The sequence below is a fragment of the Rhinoraja longicauda genome, chromosome 3, assembly GCF_053455715.1.
Source record: "Rhinoraja longicauda isolate Sanriku21f chromosome 3, sRhiLon1.1, whole genome shotgun sequence".
Taxonomy (NCBI): domain Eukaryota; kingdom Metazoa; phylum Chordata; class Chondrichthyes; order Rajiformes; family Arhynchobatidae; genus Rhinoraja; species Rhinoraja longicauda.
The window spans coordinates 91,201,280-91,220,057 of NC_135955.1; the positions used below are offsets into that span (position 1 = coordinate 91,201,280).

General features: G+C 48.8%; 1 protein-coding gene across 1 annotated transcript in view; it reads left to right on the forward strand.

The window, feature by feature from the left end:
• Nucleotides 1-15,746, forward strand: part of spcs3 (signal peptidase complex subunit 3) — a 38,639-nt gene extending 22,893 nt beyond the window's left edge. Inside the window, exons 2-5 of the mRNA XM_078397079.1 lie at nt 6,822-6,895; nt 8,095-8,171; nt 8,931-9,046; nt 14,577-15,746. Of these exons, the coding sequence (XP_078253205.1) occupies nt 6,822-6,895; nt 8,095-8,171; nt 8,931-9,046; nt 14,577-14,709 (400 nt within the window). The 3' untranslated portion in view covers nt 14,710-15,746. The remainder of the gene's footprint in view (nt 1-6,821; nt 6,896-8,094; nt 8,172-8,930; nt 9,047-14,576) is intronic.
• Nucleotides 15,747-18,778: the final 3,032 nt, after the last annotated feature.

The following is an 18,778-nucleotide window of genomic DNA, read 5'->3' on the forward strand; positions in this document are numbered from 1 at the left end:
GTACAGGTTTGTAGGTTAATTGGCTTTGGTAAAATTGTAAACTTTCCCAAGTGTGTAGGATAGTGTTAGTGTGCGGGGATCGCTGGTCGGCACGGGCTCGGTGGGCCGAAGAGCCTGTTTCCGCGCTGTATCTCTGAACTATAGGTTCGGGACGCTGTAGGCTCGGCGGACTCTGTAGGCCCGGGGGACACTGTAGGCCCGGGACGCTGTAGGCTCGGCGGACACTGTAGGCCCGGACGCTGTAGGCCCGGGAGACACTAGGCCCGGGGACCGCTGTAGGGCGGGGCACTGTAGGCCCGGGTGCCACCAATCAGAGGTTGCGTAGCAACCCGCCTCCCGACCCGGGCGGCCGCCATTGTTGGAGCGGGAGCCCGTGGCCGCTGGCTGGACTGGGCGGGGCGTGGGGCAGTGACGTCGCCTTGTCCCGTATTTGGGAGGGAGGAAGTTGGCAACATTACCTGGCAGCCCACCAGTGTGGAAAACAAAAACTAGCCCAGTGGAGTCATGGAGAAATGCCTATGCTCTCCTCTCTCAATGACATCAACGTATGCCTTTAACTTTCACACCTGTGCAAAGTGACACGCAAACTCCAGTGCCCCACCCACCACTTGCCTTTTCTTTATTTGGGTAAACTGCTTGTCTGGAACGGAGAGAGTGGATCGTGGAATCTGGAGCAACAAATCGATTTATTCACAAAATGCTGGAGTAACTCAGCAGGTCAGGCAGCATCTCGGGAGAGAAGGAATGGGTGACGTTTCGGGTCGAGACCCTTCAGAAGGATCTGAAGAAGGGTCTCGACCCGAAACGTCACCCATTCCTTCTCTCCCGAGATGCTGCCTGACCTGCTGAGTTACTCCAGCATTTTGTGAATAAATCGATTAGTACCAGCATCTGCAGTTATTTTCTTATACTACTGGAGCAACAAATAATCTGTTGGAGCAGCTTGCAGCCTTGAATACTGAGTTGTCAGTTCTGCTTTATTAAATCTGACAAAAACTGTTGATGCTGACAGGCCGTACCAATATTTCCTGGTGGAAATTGTAGTTTAGAGAAACAGCGTGGGAATGGGCCCTTTTCCCACTGAGTCCGCACCGACTAGCAGTCCCCACGCATTAACACTATCCTACACACAGGGATAAATTCACATTTACACCAAGCCAATTAACATGCAAACCTGTACGTCTTTGGAGTGTGGGAGGAAACCGGAGCACCCGGAGTAAACCTGCGCAGGTCACGGGGTGAACGTACAAACTCCGTACAGACAGCACCCGTAGTCAGGATGGAACCCGGGTCTCTGGCAGTACCTCGAGTAGCTCTACCGCTGCACCACCTTGCTGCCCTGTCCTCCACGTAATGACAGATTTTATTGTTAGTAAGGGAATAGTAGATATGAATTCTTGAAATGTGAGAAGTGGTGGACAATAGGCAATGGACAATAGGTGCAGGAGTAGGCCATTCGGCCCATCGAGCCAGCACCGCCATTCATTGTGATCATGGCTGATCATTCACAATCAGTACCCCGTTCCTGCCTTCTCCCCATATCCCTTGATTCCGCTATCTTTAAGAGCTTTATCTAACTCTCTTGAAATATTGTTCAGATGTTGCCTCAGTGATAAGGGCCGGTATTGTTGCCTTCTGTGTAATTGCTGGTGTATTGAGAGTAAAACAACATTGTTGATGTCTGAATGTTGTAAATACAATGTAGTAATTACTGGAAGACAATGTTTAATGTGAGTGCAGCTGTAAAGTTGCCACCTGCAGTGATCTCAATAATTGAAGGAAACTATATAGCCTCAGGGTTTGCTGTTCCTTCGTCTTGTGTCTATAAATTTAGCTTGCAAAAGAGCTTATTTAATTTGGTTAGTATCGACACAGGCTTTGTACGTTGTAATAATGTCAGATTTTTTGTCGAGTTCATTCTTTACCTAGCCTGCCTCCGAAGTTTGGTTGATTACATTTTGTGATAATGTTTGAGTTGGAGATCTGTGCACATTCAGCACTGATCACTCACTAAACACACCACATGGGGAAAGGCAACTTCTGCCAGCTTACGAGAAAGCTACAGGAATGGAATTGCACTACTTTGTACACTGAATAGAGTCAATGGAAGGGAGGTAGACACAGAATGCTGGAGTAACTCAGCGGGTCAGGCAGCATCTGTGGAGAACATGGATAGGTGACGTTTCACAGAGTGCTGGGGTAACTCAGCGGGTCAGGCAGCATCTCTGGAGAACATGGATAGGTGACGTTTCACAGAGTGCTGGAGTAACTCAGCGGGTCAGGCAGCATCTCTGGAGAACATGGATAGATGACGTTTCGGGTCGAGACCCTTCAGACTGATGTCAGGGGAGGGGGCAGGACAGAGATGGAATGTAGTCGGGGACAGTAAGACTGGTGGGAGAACTGGGGAGGGGATGGAGAGAGTGTGAAAGCAAGGGCTATCTGAAGTTATAGAAGTCATTAACCATAACCCTAATGGAAGGGAGGTTGGTTTGTGTGATGTTCTGGGTTGCCTCCACAATTCCCTGGAATTTCTTCCGATCTTGCATGGAGCTATTCCCAAACCAAGCTCTGATGCATCCCGATAAATATACTTTGATCGTCTCCCCGCATCCTTTTTTTACAGATAAAACAATCCAAGTTTGTTCGATTTCTCCATGTAGCTAATAGCACCTAATCCAGATATCATTCTGATAAACCTCCTCTGCACCCTCTCCAACCTCTCCCTGTAGTTGGAACCCTCTAATCCACCCTCTCCCTGTAGCTCACACCCTCTAATCCAACCTCTCCCTGTAGCTGGAACCCTCTAATCCAGGCATCATTTTGGTAAACCACCTCTGCCCCCTCTCCAAAGCCTCCACACCCGTCCTGTAATGGAGTGACCAGAGTGCACACAATATTCCTAGTGCAGCCTGACCAAAGTCCTCCAAGGCTGCATCATGACTTCCTTGGTAACTCCAGTTGGTCAACTTTTTCTGTTGGATTATTTAAAAAAAAATAACATTTGTTATAAATTATGTATTAATCCATTAAGTGTTAGCTTTTGCTTGTTTACCTTGTTGTTTCTCAATCTACGATAACCAATTTGTGCCTCAAGATTTTATATTTTGCCTTGTTTAGATTTATGATCCAGATAGAGTTATAGAGTCATGGAGTGATACAGTGTGGGAACAGGTGCTTCGGCCCAACTCACCCACACTGACCAACATGCCCCATCTACACTAGTCCCACCTGCCCACACCGACCAACATGCCCCATCTACACTAGTCCCACATCGACCAACGTGCCCCATCTACACTAGTCCCACCTGCCCACACCGACCAACATGCCCCATCTACACTAGTCCCACATCGACCAACATGCCCCATCTACACTAGTCCCACCTGCCCACACCGACCAACATGCCCCATCTACACTAGTCCCACCTGCCCACATTTGGTCCATATCCCTCCAAACCTGTCCTATCCATGTACCTGTCTAACTGTTTCTTAAACGTCAGGATAGTCCCAGCCTCAACTACCTCATCTGAGAGCTTGTTCCGTACACCCACCACCCTTTGTATGAAAAAGCTACCCCTCAGATTCCTATAAATTATTTTCCCCTTCACCATAAACTTATGTCCTCAGGTCCTCGATTCACCAAACCTGGGCAAGAGACTGTGCGTCTACCCGATCTATTCCTCTCATGATTTTATGAGTATTGACTGGTTGTATCATGACCTGGTTTGGCAACTCCAAACGCCCAGGAATGAAGGAGATTGCAAAGAAATGGTACTCATCTCCCCACCATCAAAGAGATTTACTGGAGTCGCTGCCTCAAGAAGACAGCCAGCATCATCAGAGACCCACACCACCCTGGCCACACTCTCACTGACCCACACCACCCTGGCCACACTCTCACTGACCCACACCACCCTGGCCACACTCTCACTGACCCACACCCCCCCTGGCCACACTCTCACTGACCCACACCCCCCCTGGCCACACTCTCACTGACCCACACCACCCTGGCCACACTCACTGACCCACACCACCCTGGCCACACTCTCACTGACCCACACTGCGTGAGCTCCATACTACACAGACTTGAGGGCATTGTTTTTATCTTACACTTTTATTTTGCTTTTATATACTGAACGTTTTTGTTGTTCATTGTAGAGTTTACAGAGTACTATGTTTACCGATCTATTGTGTTGCAAGCAAGAATTTCATTGTTCCATTTTGGGACATATGACAAATTACCCTTGCTTCTTGTCCCTCACACAGACTATTGGCCCTTTCGTCCACAATTAACTCCATCTACACTTCAAACTCTCCTGGGGAAAGCAGCCAACATCATCATGAACCACTTACATCCCAATTGTTCCCTCTTCTCCCCTCTCCCATAAGGCAGTGGATATAAAATCTTCTGGAGAGCTGTGGCAGTCTACAGCATTGATGTACAGAGGGATCTTGGGGCCCAAGTTCAAAACCCCGTTCAAAATGGTAATACAAGTGGATAGAATGGTTAAAAAGGTGCCTGGTATGCTTGCCTTCATAGATTGGGGCATTGAGTTTGAGTCAGGATGCAGCTTTACAGGACCTTGCTTGGGCTAAATTTGGAGTATTTAGAGTTTAGTTTAGTTTAGAGATGCAGCACGGAAACAGGCCCTTCGGCCCACCGGGTCCGCGCCGACCAGCGATCCCCCGCACATTAACACTATCCTCTACCCACTAGGGACATTTTTTATATTTACCAAGCCAATTAACCTACAAACCTGCACGTCTTTGGAGTGCGGGAGGAAACTGAAGATCACGGAGAAAACCAACGCAGGTCACGGGGAGAACGTACAAACTCCGTACAGACAGCACCCGTAGTCGGGATGGAACCCGGGTCTCCGGCGTTGCATTCGCTGTGAGGCAGCAACTCTACTGCTGCGCCACCGTGCTGCCCAAATTGCATTGTGTGCAGTTCTGGACGCCCTATTACAGGAAGCACATGGAGTCTGTGGAGAGAGTTTGGAGAAGGTTTAGAGAATGATGCAGTGATTAAGGAGTATGGGCTGCAGGGAGAAGTCGGACAGATTTCGATTGTTTTTATTTCTGGGGGACAGATGTTGTGGGGAGACCTGATAGAAGTATATAACATTATGAGAGACATCATTTCAAATTCTGGATAACACAGCTAGGTGCTGTCTTGTGTTGGGACCCGAATCAGGTCTGAGGAAGGCTCCCATCTATCCATGTTCTCCTCAGATGCTGCCTCACCCGCTCAGCTACTCCACTGTGGAGATTTCCAACACTAGAGGGCAGAGCTATAAAATGAGAGCTGCAAAGTTTATGCACCGGGTAAGTTTATTACACGGAGGGTGCAGTGTTTCTTCACGTTCTGCTGCCTCTAAGAATCTTAACTTGCAGACTGTCTATGAGCCTGCTACATCCTAAAGCTGGCTTGGGCCAGCAGGGAGCAAGGTCCATTGTTATGTTGGGACAACAGTAACAGTAATAGTAAGTGACTGCAAAAGGTTGTGAACACTGCCCAGTCCATCACTGGCTCTGACCTCCCCACCATCGAAGTGATTTACCGGAGTCACTGCCTCAAACAGGCATCATCAGAGACCCACACCACCCTGACCCACACTCTCACTGACCCACACCACCCTGGCCACACTCTCACTGACCCACACCACCCTGGCCACACTCTCACTGACCCACACCACCCTGGCCATACTCTCACTGACCCACACCACCCTGGCCACACTCTCACTGACCCACACCACCCTGGCTACACTCTCACTGACCCACACCACCCTGGCCACACTCTCACTGACCCACACCACCCTGGCCACACTCTCACTGACCCACACCACCCTGGCCACACCCTCACTGACCCACACCACCCTGGCCACACTCTCACTGACCCACACCACCCTGGCCACACTCTCACTGACCCACACCACCCTGGCCACACTCACTGACCCACACCACCCTGGCCACGCTCTCACTGACCCACACCACCCTGGCCACACTCTCACTGACCCACACCACCCTGACCACACTCTCACTGACCCACACCACCCTGACCACACTCTCACTGACCCACACCACCCTGGCCACACTCTCACTGACCCACACCACCCTGACCACACTCTCACTGACCCACACCACCCTGACCACACTCTCACTGACCCACACCACCCTGGCCACACTCTCACTGACCCACACCACCCTGACCACACTCACTGACCCACACCATCCTGGCCACACACTCATTTCACCCCTGCCATCGGGAAGAAGCTACAGGAGCCTAAAAACTCTAACGTCCAGGTTCAGGAACAGCTTCTTCCCTCCAGCCATCAGGCTGTTAAACACTACAACCTCAAATAAGTTCCGAACCACAATAGACTTATTATTATTGTTTACAGTGTGCTATGTTTACATACTGTGTTGTGCTGCAGCGTAAGAATTTCATTGTTCTATCTGGGACATATGACAATAAAACATTCTTGACTTGACAGTCAGTGGGTACTGAGAACTAAGGGGGACGCGGTGGGCGGGGGGGAGTTGGTGGCAAGGAGGGATGGGTACTTTACGTAGCTTTGTGGTGACTATTTTGTATGTAAACACAAAGAATTTCAGCTAGGTGCAAGTGACAGTGAAGTATCATCATCAGCTGTAATGGGTTTTGAAACCACAGGCTTCTGACTTAATGACGGTGGTCCCAAACGATGCCACATTAAAACCTGATTGTGTTGCTGCACCAGTCTGCAGCTGGCATTAACAATTTAAAAAATGTCTCCAATACGCTTTATGGAATAACTAATCAAATGATTTCTGTTGCAGGAAAAATGTGGAAGATTTCACGGGACCCCGGGAAAGAAGTGACTTGGGATTGATCACGTTTGATCTGTCTGCAGATATCCTTTGTATATTCTTGCATCAAGCAAGCACAACATGTCAACCGTTGGAAATGTTATCATTTTGATAAAGTCTGAAGAAGGGTCTCGACCTGAAACGTCACCCATTCCTTCCCTCCAGAGATGCTACCTGACCCGCTGAGATACTCCAGCACTCTGAAACGTCACCTATCTATGTTCTCCAGAGATGCTGCCTGACCCGCTGAGTTACTCTAGCACTCTGAAACGTCACCCATCCATGTTCTCCACAGATGCTGCCTGACCCGCTGAGTTACTGCAGCACTCTGTGAAACGTCACCCATTCCTTCTCTCCAGAGATGCTGCCTGACCCGCTGAGTTACTCCAGCATTTTGTGTTTATCATCTTAGTGTCCAAATGATTCCTGTATGTAATTAATATAGCAAGTGTTTTAGGAGCTTGTCAATAACTACCTGTGGTTCTCAAACTTTCAGGAATTTTTATATAGATTTCTGCTGAATACAGGTTTAAAGGTCGGCATGGTGGCGCAATGGTAGAGTTGCTGCCTCACAGCGCCGGAGACCTGGGTTCCATCCTGACTACGTGTGCTGTCTGTACGGAGTTTGTACTATCTCCCTGTGACTGTGCGGGTTTGCCCCGGATGTTCCAGTTTCCTCCCACACTCCAAAGATGTGCGGGTTTGTAGGTTAATTGGCTTCAGTAAGTTATAAAACAGGCCCTTCAGCTCACCGAGTCCACGCCGACCAGCGATCCCCGCACACTCACACTATCCTACACCAGGGACAATTTTTACAGATATACCAAACCAATTATCTTACAAACCTGTAAGTATTTGGAGTGTGGGAGGAAACCAAAGTCCTTGGAGAAAACCCACGCAGGTCATGGGGAGAACGTGCAAACTCCATACAGACAGCACCCGTGGTCAGGATGGAACCCGGGTCTCCGGCGCTGTGAGGCAGCAGCTCCACTGTGCAATCATTGGAATTTATAGTTTTCTGAATCATCCTTCATATTTGTCAGCTCTCTGGGTAAATATTTCTGACTTTTCCAGAGACTTTACCAAAGATTTCCCAGGAATTGCAGCTGTAAACTTTGTGCAAAGCCGGAGAGGGGTTGAGCACCTTCGTCCACGGCTGCTGGTTTGTGCCGTGAGATCGGTGATCGGTGAGCAGCTCACCTGCTCATCCTGCTTCTCTCTGTTTTCTTTAACTGCTTTCTACATTTGAAGCCAATCTTTGACTGGAATGTCAAGCAACTGTTCCTTTATTTATCAGCAGAGTACAAAACGAAAAATAACGTAAGTATGTTCTCCGCGGCAGAGAAGGCATGTGGTATGCTCGCCTTCATTGGCCGGGACATTCAGCAAGTTATCATGCAGCTTTACAGGACTTTGATCATGCCACTTTTGGAGTATTTAGGTTATTAGTTTAGTTTAGAGATACAGCGCGGATTCAGGCCCTTCGGCCCACTGAGTCCGTGCCGCCCAGTGATCCCCACACATTAACACTATCCGACACACGCTAGGGACAATTTACATTTACGCCAAGCCGATTAACCTACAAACCTGCATGTCATTGGAGTGTGGGAGGAAACATACGGGGAGAACGTCCATACTCCGCACAGACAGCACCGGATCAAACCCGGGTCTCTGGCGCTGTGAGGCAGTAGCTATGCCACCGTGCTGCCCCAACTGCTAACATTCCCCACGGCCCTGACATTTAGAGTGAAGATCTTCCCCTGGGTAGACTTCCCCAAATACAACACCTCGCACTTATCTGCATTAAACTCCATTAACCATTCCTTAGCCCGCTTGCCCAGATGATCAAGATCCTGCTGGCATTTTTGATAACCGTCTTCACTGTCCGTAATTCTACCCACTTTGTTAATGCTGTTAGAGCTATTGTCTGCATAGATATTGATTGATCGTGGCATTTTGCAGCAATGTATTTTCCAGATTCCCAGCAGCTGTAGGTCTGTGCTGTGTGTGTGTGTGTGTGTGTGTCGTGTTGTTACTGCTTTTCTGTATTCCAGTGATTGTAACTTACTGTAAACACAGGCATTGAACCAGGTTGTTCTCTGGGACAAGATTATACTTCGTGGAGACCAAACCAAGCTGGAAATGAAAGATGTGAAGTCAAAGTATTTCTTCTTTGATGATGGGAATGGCCTGAGGTAAGCAATTTATGCAAGTTTATCCACTCAACGATTTACCTTCACGAAGCAGTTTTAATTAATCTCACATTAAACCATTGTAGGGGGTTGAATGCTGCCTGTGTCGTGTGATAGCACTGTGTGAGAGGAAATTAATGACTTGGCACAGAAGCAGGCAGACGTGAGATTTGAAACATCGAATTAAAAATACACTATATCAGTAGACAACGTGGTATCTTAGTGATTCGTCGTTCAAACGCTGGCTTCCGTGAGATTACAACACTCCCTTTGTGCTGTTCTGGAGTTTTGTGAAAGGGAACCCAGAGTTTTATGACTGGCGAACATTCTCCTAACCAAGCCCTGTTGCCCCAGACCTTGCACGGTCTGATTCTTACAAAGATGTGGGTTTGTAACAGCCACAGGGCAAACAACTAAAGCCTTTCATTCTGATGTTCAAATATTTGTCATTTATTCATTGCCATTAATTTGCACTAACATTTAGTGTGGAACTTAACATGATAGATGGAGAGCTCATTACTCTGGCTTAAAACAAGGCAGGCATTGATGTAGTACTGAATCTGAGTTTAGTTTATTGTCCCGTGTACCGAGGTACAGTGAAAAGCTTGTGTTGCGTGCTGACCAGTCAGCGGAAAGACAATACATGATTACAATCGAGCCGTCCACGTGTCTAGATATATAATAAAGGGAATAATGTGAATAGCGTTTTTCTGCAAGATAAAGGCAGTAAGTCCGATCAAAGATAGTCTGGGGGTCCCCGTTAAGGTGAGTAGTAGTTCAGGACAGCTCTATAGTTGTTGGCCTGCTTGGTTCAGTTTCCAGACAGCAGCCTGATAACAGCTGGGAAGAAACTGTCCTGGAATCTGGAGGTGTGTGTTTTCACACTTCTGTACCTCTTGCCTGATGGGAGAGGGGAGAAGAGGGAGTGGCCGGGGTGAGACTGGTCCTTGATTATGCTGCTGGCCTTGCCGAAGCAGCATGAGGTGTAGATGGAGTCAGTGGAAGGGAGGTTGGTTTGTGTGATGGTCTGGGCTGCTGGCCTTGCCGAGGCAGCGTGAGGTGTAGATGGTCAGTGGAAGGGAGGTTGGTTTGTGTGATGGTCTGGGCTGCTGGCCTTGCCGAGGCAGCGTGAGGTGTAGATGGTCAGTGGAAGGGAGGTTGGTTTGTGTGATGGTCTGGGCTGCTGGCCTTGCCGAAGCAGCGTGAGGTGTAGATGGAGTCAGTGGAAGGGAGGTTGGTTTGTGTGATGGTCTGGGCTGTGACCACAATGCGCTGTGATTTCTAGTGGTCTTGGATGGAGCTGTTCCCAAACCAACCTGTGATCCATCCCAATAAAATGCTTTTGACGGTGCATCAGTGCAAGCTGGTGAGGATTGTAGGGGCCATGCCAAACTTCCTACACCTTTTAAGGAAGGAGAGGCCTTTGTGTGCTTTCTTGGCCATTTACTGTTTTGAAGAAGTTTTGAATGTTAGTGGTTGGCATTTTAAGATTCCGTTTTATTTGATTAGTTGCTCTGAATTACTGAATGTATTAATGCAATTGTCAATCCTCGTAGTGTGTTTAGTCACAGGTTTGAAGGGTGAGAAGTGTTCAGGGATGTAGTCTGATCCCTCTCACAGAACCAGGGGCCACAGTCTAAAGGGGAAGCCATTTAACACTGAGGTGAGAAAAAACATTTTCACCCAGAGAGTTGTGAATTTGTGGAATTCTCTGCCACAGAGGGCAGTGGAGGCCAATTCACTGGATGAATTTAAAAGAGAGTTAGATAGAGCTCCAGGGGTTAGCGGAATCAAGGGATATGGGGAGAAGGCAGGCACAGGTTACTGATTGTGGATGATCAGCCATGATCACAATGAATGGCGCTGCTGGCTCGAAGGGCCAAATGGCCTCCTCCTGCACCTATTTTCTATGTTTCTATAAACATTAAATCTTGAGAATAAGCCTTTCTGAGTATGAGTCAGGGTGTTACGATGCAGCTTTATAGAACTTTAGTTGTGCCGTGTTTGGAGTATTGCGTGCTGTTCTGGTCATCTGTTCACAGTAAGGATGTGGAGGCTTTCGAGAGGGTGTAGAGGAGGTTCACCAGAACGCTGCCTGGATTAGTGGGTACTGTCTACAGGGGTGGGGGTGGGGGCCTGGAACGTGCTGCCAGGGGTGTGCTTTAGGTTTAACACTAACATTGCTTGGCTCTTGTGTGTCACCGGTGTTCATGGTGTTTGAGATCTAAGATACGGCGAGGATGTGTGGATGTCACTGAGACCCAGCAATCAGCGTTACTGCAGCACAGCTCATGATGCAATGATTGAAAGATACAGCAGGGAAAAGGCCCCTGGGCCCACCGAGTCCACACCGACCAGCGATCGCCCGTTCACACCAGTTCTCTGTTATCCCACTTCCTCATCCACTCCCCACATATCAGGGGCAAACACAGCGGGACACCTGCACTTTGTCTGTGGGATGTGGGTGGTCACAGGAAGAACGTGCAAAGGTGTTGCATCTCCTGAGGTTGTCCACCCACCCCAGTTACCACAGCCTGACCTCACTCTGCTAATGATGGACATGGGGATCATGTGCATCTGGCCACGACATGTTGCGCCTTCTCCCCGTGACCTGCGTGGGTTTTCACTGAGATCTTCGGTTTCCTCCCACACTCCAAAGACGTGCAGGTTTGTAGGTTAATTGACTGGGTAAATGTAAAAATTGTTAATGCGCGGGGATCGCTGGGCGGCGCGGACTCGGTGGGCCGAAGGGCCTGTTTCCGCGCTGTATCTCTAAATCTAAATAAAATGCGTGACATCCTTGTGTAAATAACATAACATAACAGAACTTTATTGTCATTCGATATAAATACCGAACGAAATTTCAGCAGTCACAAGACACAGCAAAAAAGAAAAGAACACAGGACACACGACCCCACGACCCCACGACCCCAACACCAACATCCATCACAGTGACTCCAAACACCCCCTCACTGTGATGGAAGGCAACAAAACTTCCACTCTCTTCCCCCCCCCGCCCACGGACAGGCAGCTCGACCCCAACCGAGGCAACCGACACGCACAGCCCCCGCAAGGGGATGGAAGGCCCCGCAGCCGAGCCACACCGGGCACTGAAACGTCCCGCGGCCGAGCCGCGCCGGCGATGTTAAGTCCAGCGGCCGAGCCGCGCCGGGCGATGGAAGGCACCGTGGCCGCTGCTAAGTCCCGCGGCCGAGCCGCACCGGACACTGAAACGTCCCGCAGCCGAGCCGCGCCGGCGATGTTAAGTCCCGCAGCTGAGCCGCACCGGGCACTGAAACGTCCCGCAGCCGAGCCGCGCCGGCGATGTTAAGTCCAGCGGCCGAGCCGCACCGGGCACTGAAACGTCCCGCAGCCGAGCCGCGCCGGCGATGTTAAGTCCAGCGGCCGAGCTGCACCGGGCGATGGAAGGCCCCGCGGCCGAGCCGCACCGAGCACTGAACCGTCCCGCGGCCATACCGGGCGATGGAAGGCCCCGCGGCCGAGCCGCGCCGGGCACTGTTAGGTCCCGCGGCCGAGCCGCGCCGGCGATGTTAAATCACAGTGCCTCTGCTTGAAGAAAGCCAATAGCCAAGGAGAATGAACAGTTCGCAACCGAGCCTGAGGAAGGGCCCGACCCGAAACGTCACCCATTCCTTTAATCCAGTAATGCTGCCCGACAGTCTCTTACCCCGGCATTTTTTATAGAGAAACAGATTAATGCCCGCAGTACCATGAAGAGTCTCCAGGTGTCAATGTTGAGCTTCTGAGCAACTCCACCAACTGGTTAACATACGCTGAAGCCAAAGCACTCCTGATACCACTTAGTATTGGATGCATGTTCCCTGTGTGTTTGTCACGTGTATTAAATCATACTGGCCCCGTGACTATTTATTTTGCAATGCCAGTAAATCGTGAACCAGGGCGTGATCTGTACATTTCACCCTGACCTGTTCAATGATCTGCAAAACTTCATAGGTTCCAGGAGCAGAATGAGGCCATTCGGCCCATCAGGTCTACTCCGCCATTCAATCATGGCTGGAGTAACTCAGCGGGTCAGGCAGCATCTGTGGAGGACATGGATAGGTGACGTTTCACAGAGTGCTGGAGTAACTCAGCGGGTCAGGCAGCATCTGTGGAGAACATGGATAGGTGACGTTTCACAGAGTGCTGGAGTAACTCAGCGGGTCAGGCAGCATCTGTGGAGAACATGGATAGGTGACGATTCAGTCAAGACCCTTCTTCACATTTATGGGGGGGAAGGAGAAGAAGGCTGGAAAAAGGGAGAGGCAGGACAAGGTGTGGCAGGTAATAAGTCGTCACGGGTGAGGGAGGGTTTTTGATATGCAGATGGTTACATAAAGACCAGAGTTAAGAACATAACGCTTGAGACAGGTTTGAAGAGCTGCGGATTTTGAGGCCAGAAAGTAGGGGTGGAATATGTGGCAGTCTGGGTGGGACGCAGAGGGGGAAGGGTGGGGGTGAGGAGAGAGTAGAGAGAGGGTGATGTGGGGGTGAAATGGTGGGCTGTTCGAGGTTACCTAAAATGTGTTATTAGTTTGGGACCCAGTGTTGATTGGTGAGCAAGAAGGTTTGAGTGAGCAGGATACTGATGGTTGGATGGAAAACTATCAGCATGGAAGGAGGCCGAGGGTGATGGTGGAAGGTTGCTTCTCAGACTGGAGGCCTGTGACTAGTGGTGTGCCTCAGGGTTCAGTGCTGGGCCCGTTACTGTTTGTCATCTACATCAATGATTTGGATGAGAACATACAGGGCAAGATTAGCAGGTTTACTGACGATACAAAAGTCAAAAATTGCAGCAGGTTCTTGATCGCATGGGCAGGTGGACTAAGGAATGGTTGATGGAGTTTAATGCAGAAAAATGTGAGGTGTTGCACTTTGGGACGTCTAACATGGGCAGGACCTACACAGTGAACGGCAGGCCTCTGGGGAGTGTGGTAGAGCCCAAAGTGTGGTGGGTGTATGGAACAAGCCGCCAGAGGAGGTAGTTGAGGCTGGGACTATTGCAATCTTTAAGAACCATTTAGGCAGGTTCATGGATAGGACCGGTTTAGAGGGATACGGGTTTATGGGATATAGGGCAGGTTTGGAGGGATAATCACAGGCAGGTGGGATTAGTGTAAATGAGACGTGTGGGCAAGTTGGGCTCAAGGGCCTGTATCCACACTAAGATTCTATGACTCTAATAGAAACATAGACAATAGGTGCAGGAGGAGGGTATTTGGCCCTTCGAGCCAGCACCGCCATTCATTGTGATCATGGCTGATCATCCACAATCAGTAACCCGTGCCTGCCTTCTCCCCATATCCCTTGATTCCACTAGCCCCTAGAGCTCTATCTAACTCTCTTTGAAATCCATCCAGTGAATCGGCCTCCACTGCCCTCTGTGACAGAGAATTCCACAAATTCACAACTCTCTGGGTGAAAACGTTTCTTGTCACCTCAGTTTCACTGTGGGCGTGATGTTGTTTGGCTGTGAAACTCATCTGTGGTGTGTGTGCGTTGTGTGTTTCAGGGGCAATGAGAACATCACTCTGTCGCTGTCATGGAACGTGGTTCCCAACGCTGGCATCCTGCCGCTCATCATGGGTTCCGGGTTCTACTCTGCCGCCTTTCCACAGTCCTACGAGATGACGAAAAGCTACTGAACTTTTGACTCTTCCCTTTGTTATAGTACCTTTTACGGCAATTGTAATTTGAAGCTCGTAACTCAGAACGTATTTTTATATCCGACTATCATGTCTGCGTGACTGGGGTGAAAAAAATCCGGAAATTCCCCCAATTGTTGAAATTAAAAATGGGTGACTGTTTTTGTATTTTTTTCTAATGGGCGCACAAGAAATTATAGCATTGTAATTTTCTCTTTTTGAGTTTGGATTTGAACCCATTCGATGATGTGTTGGATTATTTGGGATGAACCGAGAGACCTTTCTCTGCTCTTGCGATGTGAAACACGTGACTGATAATGAAGGTGGTGCCTAGTCGCCAGGAAATCTCCCCCTCCCCTCCCCTCTCAAGTGTGGGGTACAAGTTCTCCACAAGCTGTTGTCTTACTGTACCCGACAAGCTGTGTCTTGCTACACCGGCAATGTACAGATCGGACCATTGACTGCCATATGTTTAGCCTTTTCAAAAACATTTATTTCTACGTTACGACATTGCCTGCAAAAGCAGTCTGATGGAACCGTCAACACAAAGCCCAGTGGTCACTGCTCTGCTCTGTCTGCAACTAAAAGTCACTTCACTCTGTTGGTATCGTCGAAGAAAATGCTGGTCTCCTTATTAATTATGCTACTTAATTCCCCCTGCAACTTCTAAAGCCTTAGTCATGACATTTATTAAGCTCATTGCAAGATGTCTCCGTTTACTCGCTAGGATAGGGGTTTTATTTTCGATGCAAAAGAATCACATCCCATTCCTCTAATGTCAGCAACCTTATTCCATCTTAGCATTGTTTATTTTTGTTCTTGCTTTCTTTGCTGCAACTTTAAAAAACACACACACACACACACACGCGTTAAATTGCAGCATGCGTATTTATACCAAGTGTTTGAGATATGTGTTCTGCTGGAGACCCAGCCTTGCTTCTATCTTGCACCACATTTGCTTTTATACTGTATAATTACTGTGAATCGCAGCAGAAAATACAGCAATGTGCATATTCTGTGGAACAGAATACCTGAAATCCTCTTCGTGGTGTCTTCATTTCGTGTAACAACACAAGATGGGGAGGGCATTGACGTTAGCAACACAGAGAAACAAGGGTCTTTAAAAAGCAAACACAAGGAACTGCATGCTGGAGTAACTCAGCGGGTCAGGCAGCATCCGTGGAGAACATGGGTAGGTGACGTTTCACTGAGTACTGGAGTAACTCAGCGGGTCAGGCAGCATCTGTGGAGAACATGGATAGGTGACGTTTCACAGAGTGCTGGAGTAATTCAGCAGGTCAGGCAGCATCTGGAGAACATGGATAGGTGACGTTTCACAGAGTGCTGGAGTAACTCAGCAGGTCAGGCAGCATTGCTACATGTGTATATGGAACGAGCTACTGTAGGAGGTAGTTAAGGCAAGTACTGCAGCAACATTTAAAAGGCATTTGGGCAGGTACATGAATAGGAAAGATTTAGAGGAATATATGGGACAAATGGATCTAGTGTAGATGGGGAGGTTTAGCATAGGCAGGTTGGGCCAAAGCTAGCCTGGGCGGGGCTTGGACTGCATGGCTGAGTTTGGGCCGATGGGCCTGTGTCTGTGCAGTACGTATCTATGTTCCAGTGGCTTGAGGTAGCTTGTAAGAGATGCTGACAATGACTTGTGTTGGAATTCCAATCATTTTCTCCTTAGTCTTGTTGGTAGAGCGTGTTATCACAAGAGCAAGTCTGAGATAAGCCACTTGGCATCTGGAGATAGCTTCAGTGTGGTTATCTGATGCTGGGATTTGTGCCGCCGGGCTATTTCACCCCTTGGTATCCACCATATCATGTTGTCTTGTACTATCTTTGTTTATTCTAGTCTATTCTGGCTCTTTAATCTTGAACCATTAGCAAGAAGAGTTGTGATTGGGAATGGAGTGCAGGTTAACTCTGGTCTGTTTGACTTGTTCAGATTACACAGTGGATTAGTGGGATGGGCAGCACTGTGGTGCAACGCTAGAGTTGCTGCTTCACAGCACCAGAGACCTGGGATTGATCCTGACTACGGGTGTTGTGTGTTCAGAGCTTGTCTGCTCTCCCCGTGACCGCGTGGGTTTCCTCAGTGTATCTCCTCTGTAAGCTGTTTCCATACATCCACCAGTTTCCTCCCACACTCCACAGGTGCAGGTTTGTAGGTTATGTAGCTTTGGTAAAGTATATATTGTGGTTAGTGTGTAGGGTGATCGCTGGTCACGGGGTGATTCAGTGGGCCGAAGGACATGTTTCCGTGCTGTATCTCTAAACTAAACTAGGGCACCTCTTTTGCCATTTGTTGATTTGCAGCCAGTCCAGGTGCTGTGACATGCATTCACTTTTATTTTCGAAGAAAAAGTGGCTTAAATATCCAATGTTCAATAAAAATACCTTGCAGGCAGAGGTGTAATGTTGCAATCGGGCACAAAGGAGGCTGTTAGTGCTCATTATTTTTACAGTGACATGAAAGAAAACCTATGAAAACTGCAAATTGACTGCAAATTGTTTCCCTCAAATGCAAGGAAGATAACAATGGTAACTTTTGGGCAAGGCATTCAATAACGTCACACTTGCAGCAAAACACAAAGTGTTGTGGAGTGATACACCACGGAAACGGGCCCTTCGGCCCAACTTGTACATGCTAACCAAGATGCCCCATCTACACGAGTCTCACCTGCCTGCATTTGGCCCTTATCCATCTAAACTTGTCCTATGTGACTGGATACCTCGCAACAAAAGCTTTTCACTGTACCTTGGTAGAGTCATAGATAGATAGTCGTGCGGAAACAGGCCCTTCGGCCCAACTCGCCCACACCGGCCAACAATGTCCCAGCTGCACTAGTCCCACTTGCCTGCGTTTGGTCCACATCCCTCCAAACCTGTCCTATCCATGTACCTGTTTAACTGTTTCTTAAACGGTGGGATTGTCCCAGCCTCAACTACCTCCTCTGACAGCTTGTTCCATACACCCACCACCCTCTGTGTGAAAAAGTTACCCCTCGGATTCCTATTAAATCTTTTACCTTGAGCCTATGTCCTCTGGTCCTCGATTCCTCTACTCTGGGTAAAAGAAATGTTGATATAGTACCTGCCCCAACGACCTCCTCTGGCAGCTTGTTCCATACACCCACCACCCTCTGTGTGAAAACGTTTCTGGGTGGGACCCTTTCTAAGACAGTCAGAAGCTTTGTTTCGCGTGCTATCTGATCAGATAATACTATATAGGTACAATATAATTCCTATGCAATCACATCAAACTCAAGTTCAACAGATAGAGCAAAGGGGGAGATATAGAGTGCAATCATATCAGATAATAATTTGAGGCAGGTACGAGAACAACATTTAAAAGGTGTATGGAACGAGCAGCCGGAGGAGGTAGTTGAGGTAGGGCCAATTGCAACGTTTAAGAAACATTTAGACAGGTACATGGATAGGACAGGTTTAGAGGGATGTGGGCCAAAGGCTGGCAGATGGGACTTGTGTAGCTGGGGCATGTTGGTTAGTGTGGGCAAGTTGGGCCGAAGGGCCTGTTTCTGTGCTGTATGATTAAATGACTCCAATACGCACATAAATACAATCAAGTCAAACTCAAGTACAACAGGTAGAGCAAAGGGGAAGATACAGAGTGCAGAATATAGTTCTCAGCATTGTAGCGCATCAGTTCCACAGACAAAGTCCAATGTCTGCAATTGGGTAGAGGTCACAATAAAGCTTTTCACTGTTACTTGGTAACGGTCAGAATAATAAGCGTAAATCTACAGTGTGTCGGGCAGTAGAGAGGATGTTCAGTGAACATTTGTAACTAGGTCCGGACGCTGTAGGACTGGACGCTGGAGGCCCGGACAGTGTAGGCCCGAACACTAGGACTGGACGCTGGAGGCCCGGACGCTGTAGGACTGGACGCTGGAGGTTCGGACACTGTAGGACTGGACGCTGGAGGCCTGGACGCTGTAGGCCCGGACGCTGTAGGCCCGGACACTAGGCCCGGACGCTGTAGGCCCGGACACTGTAAGTCAGAACACTAGGCCCGGGGGTCCGGGCGCCGCCTAAC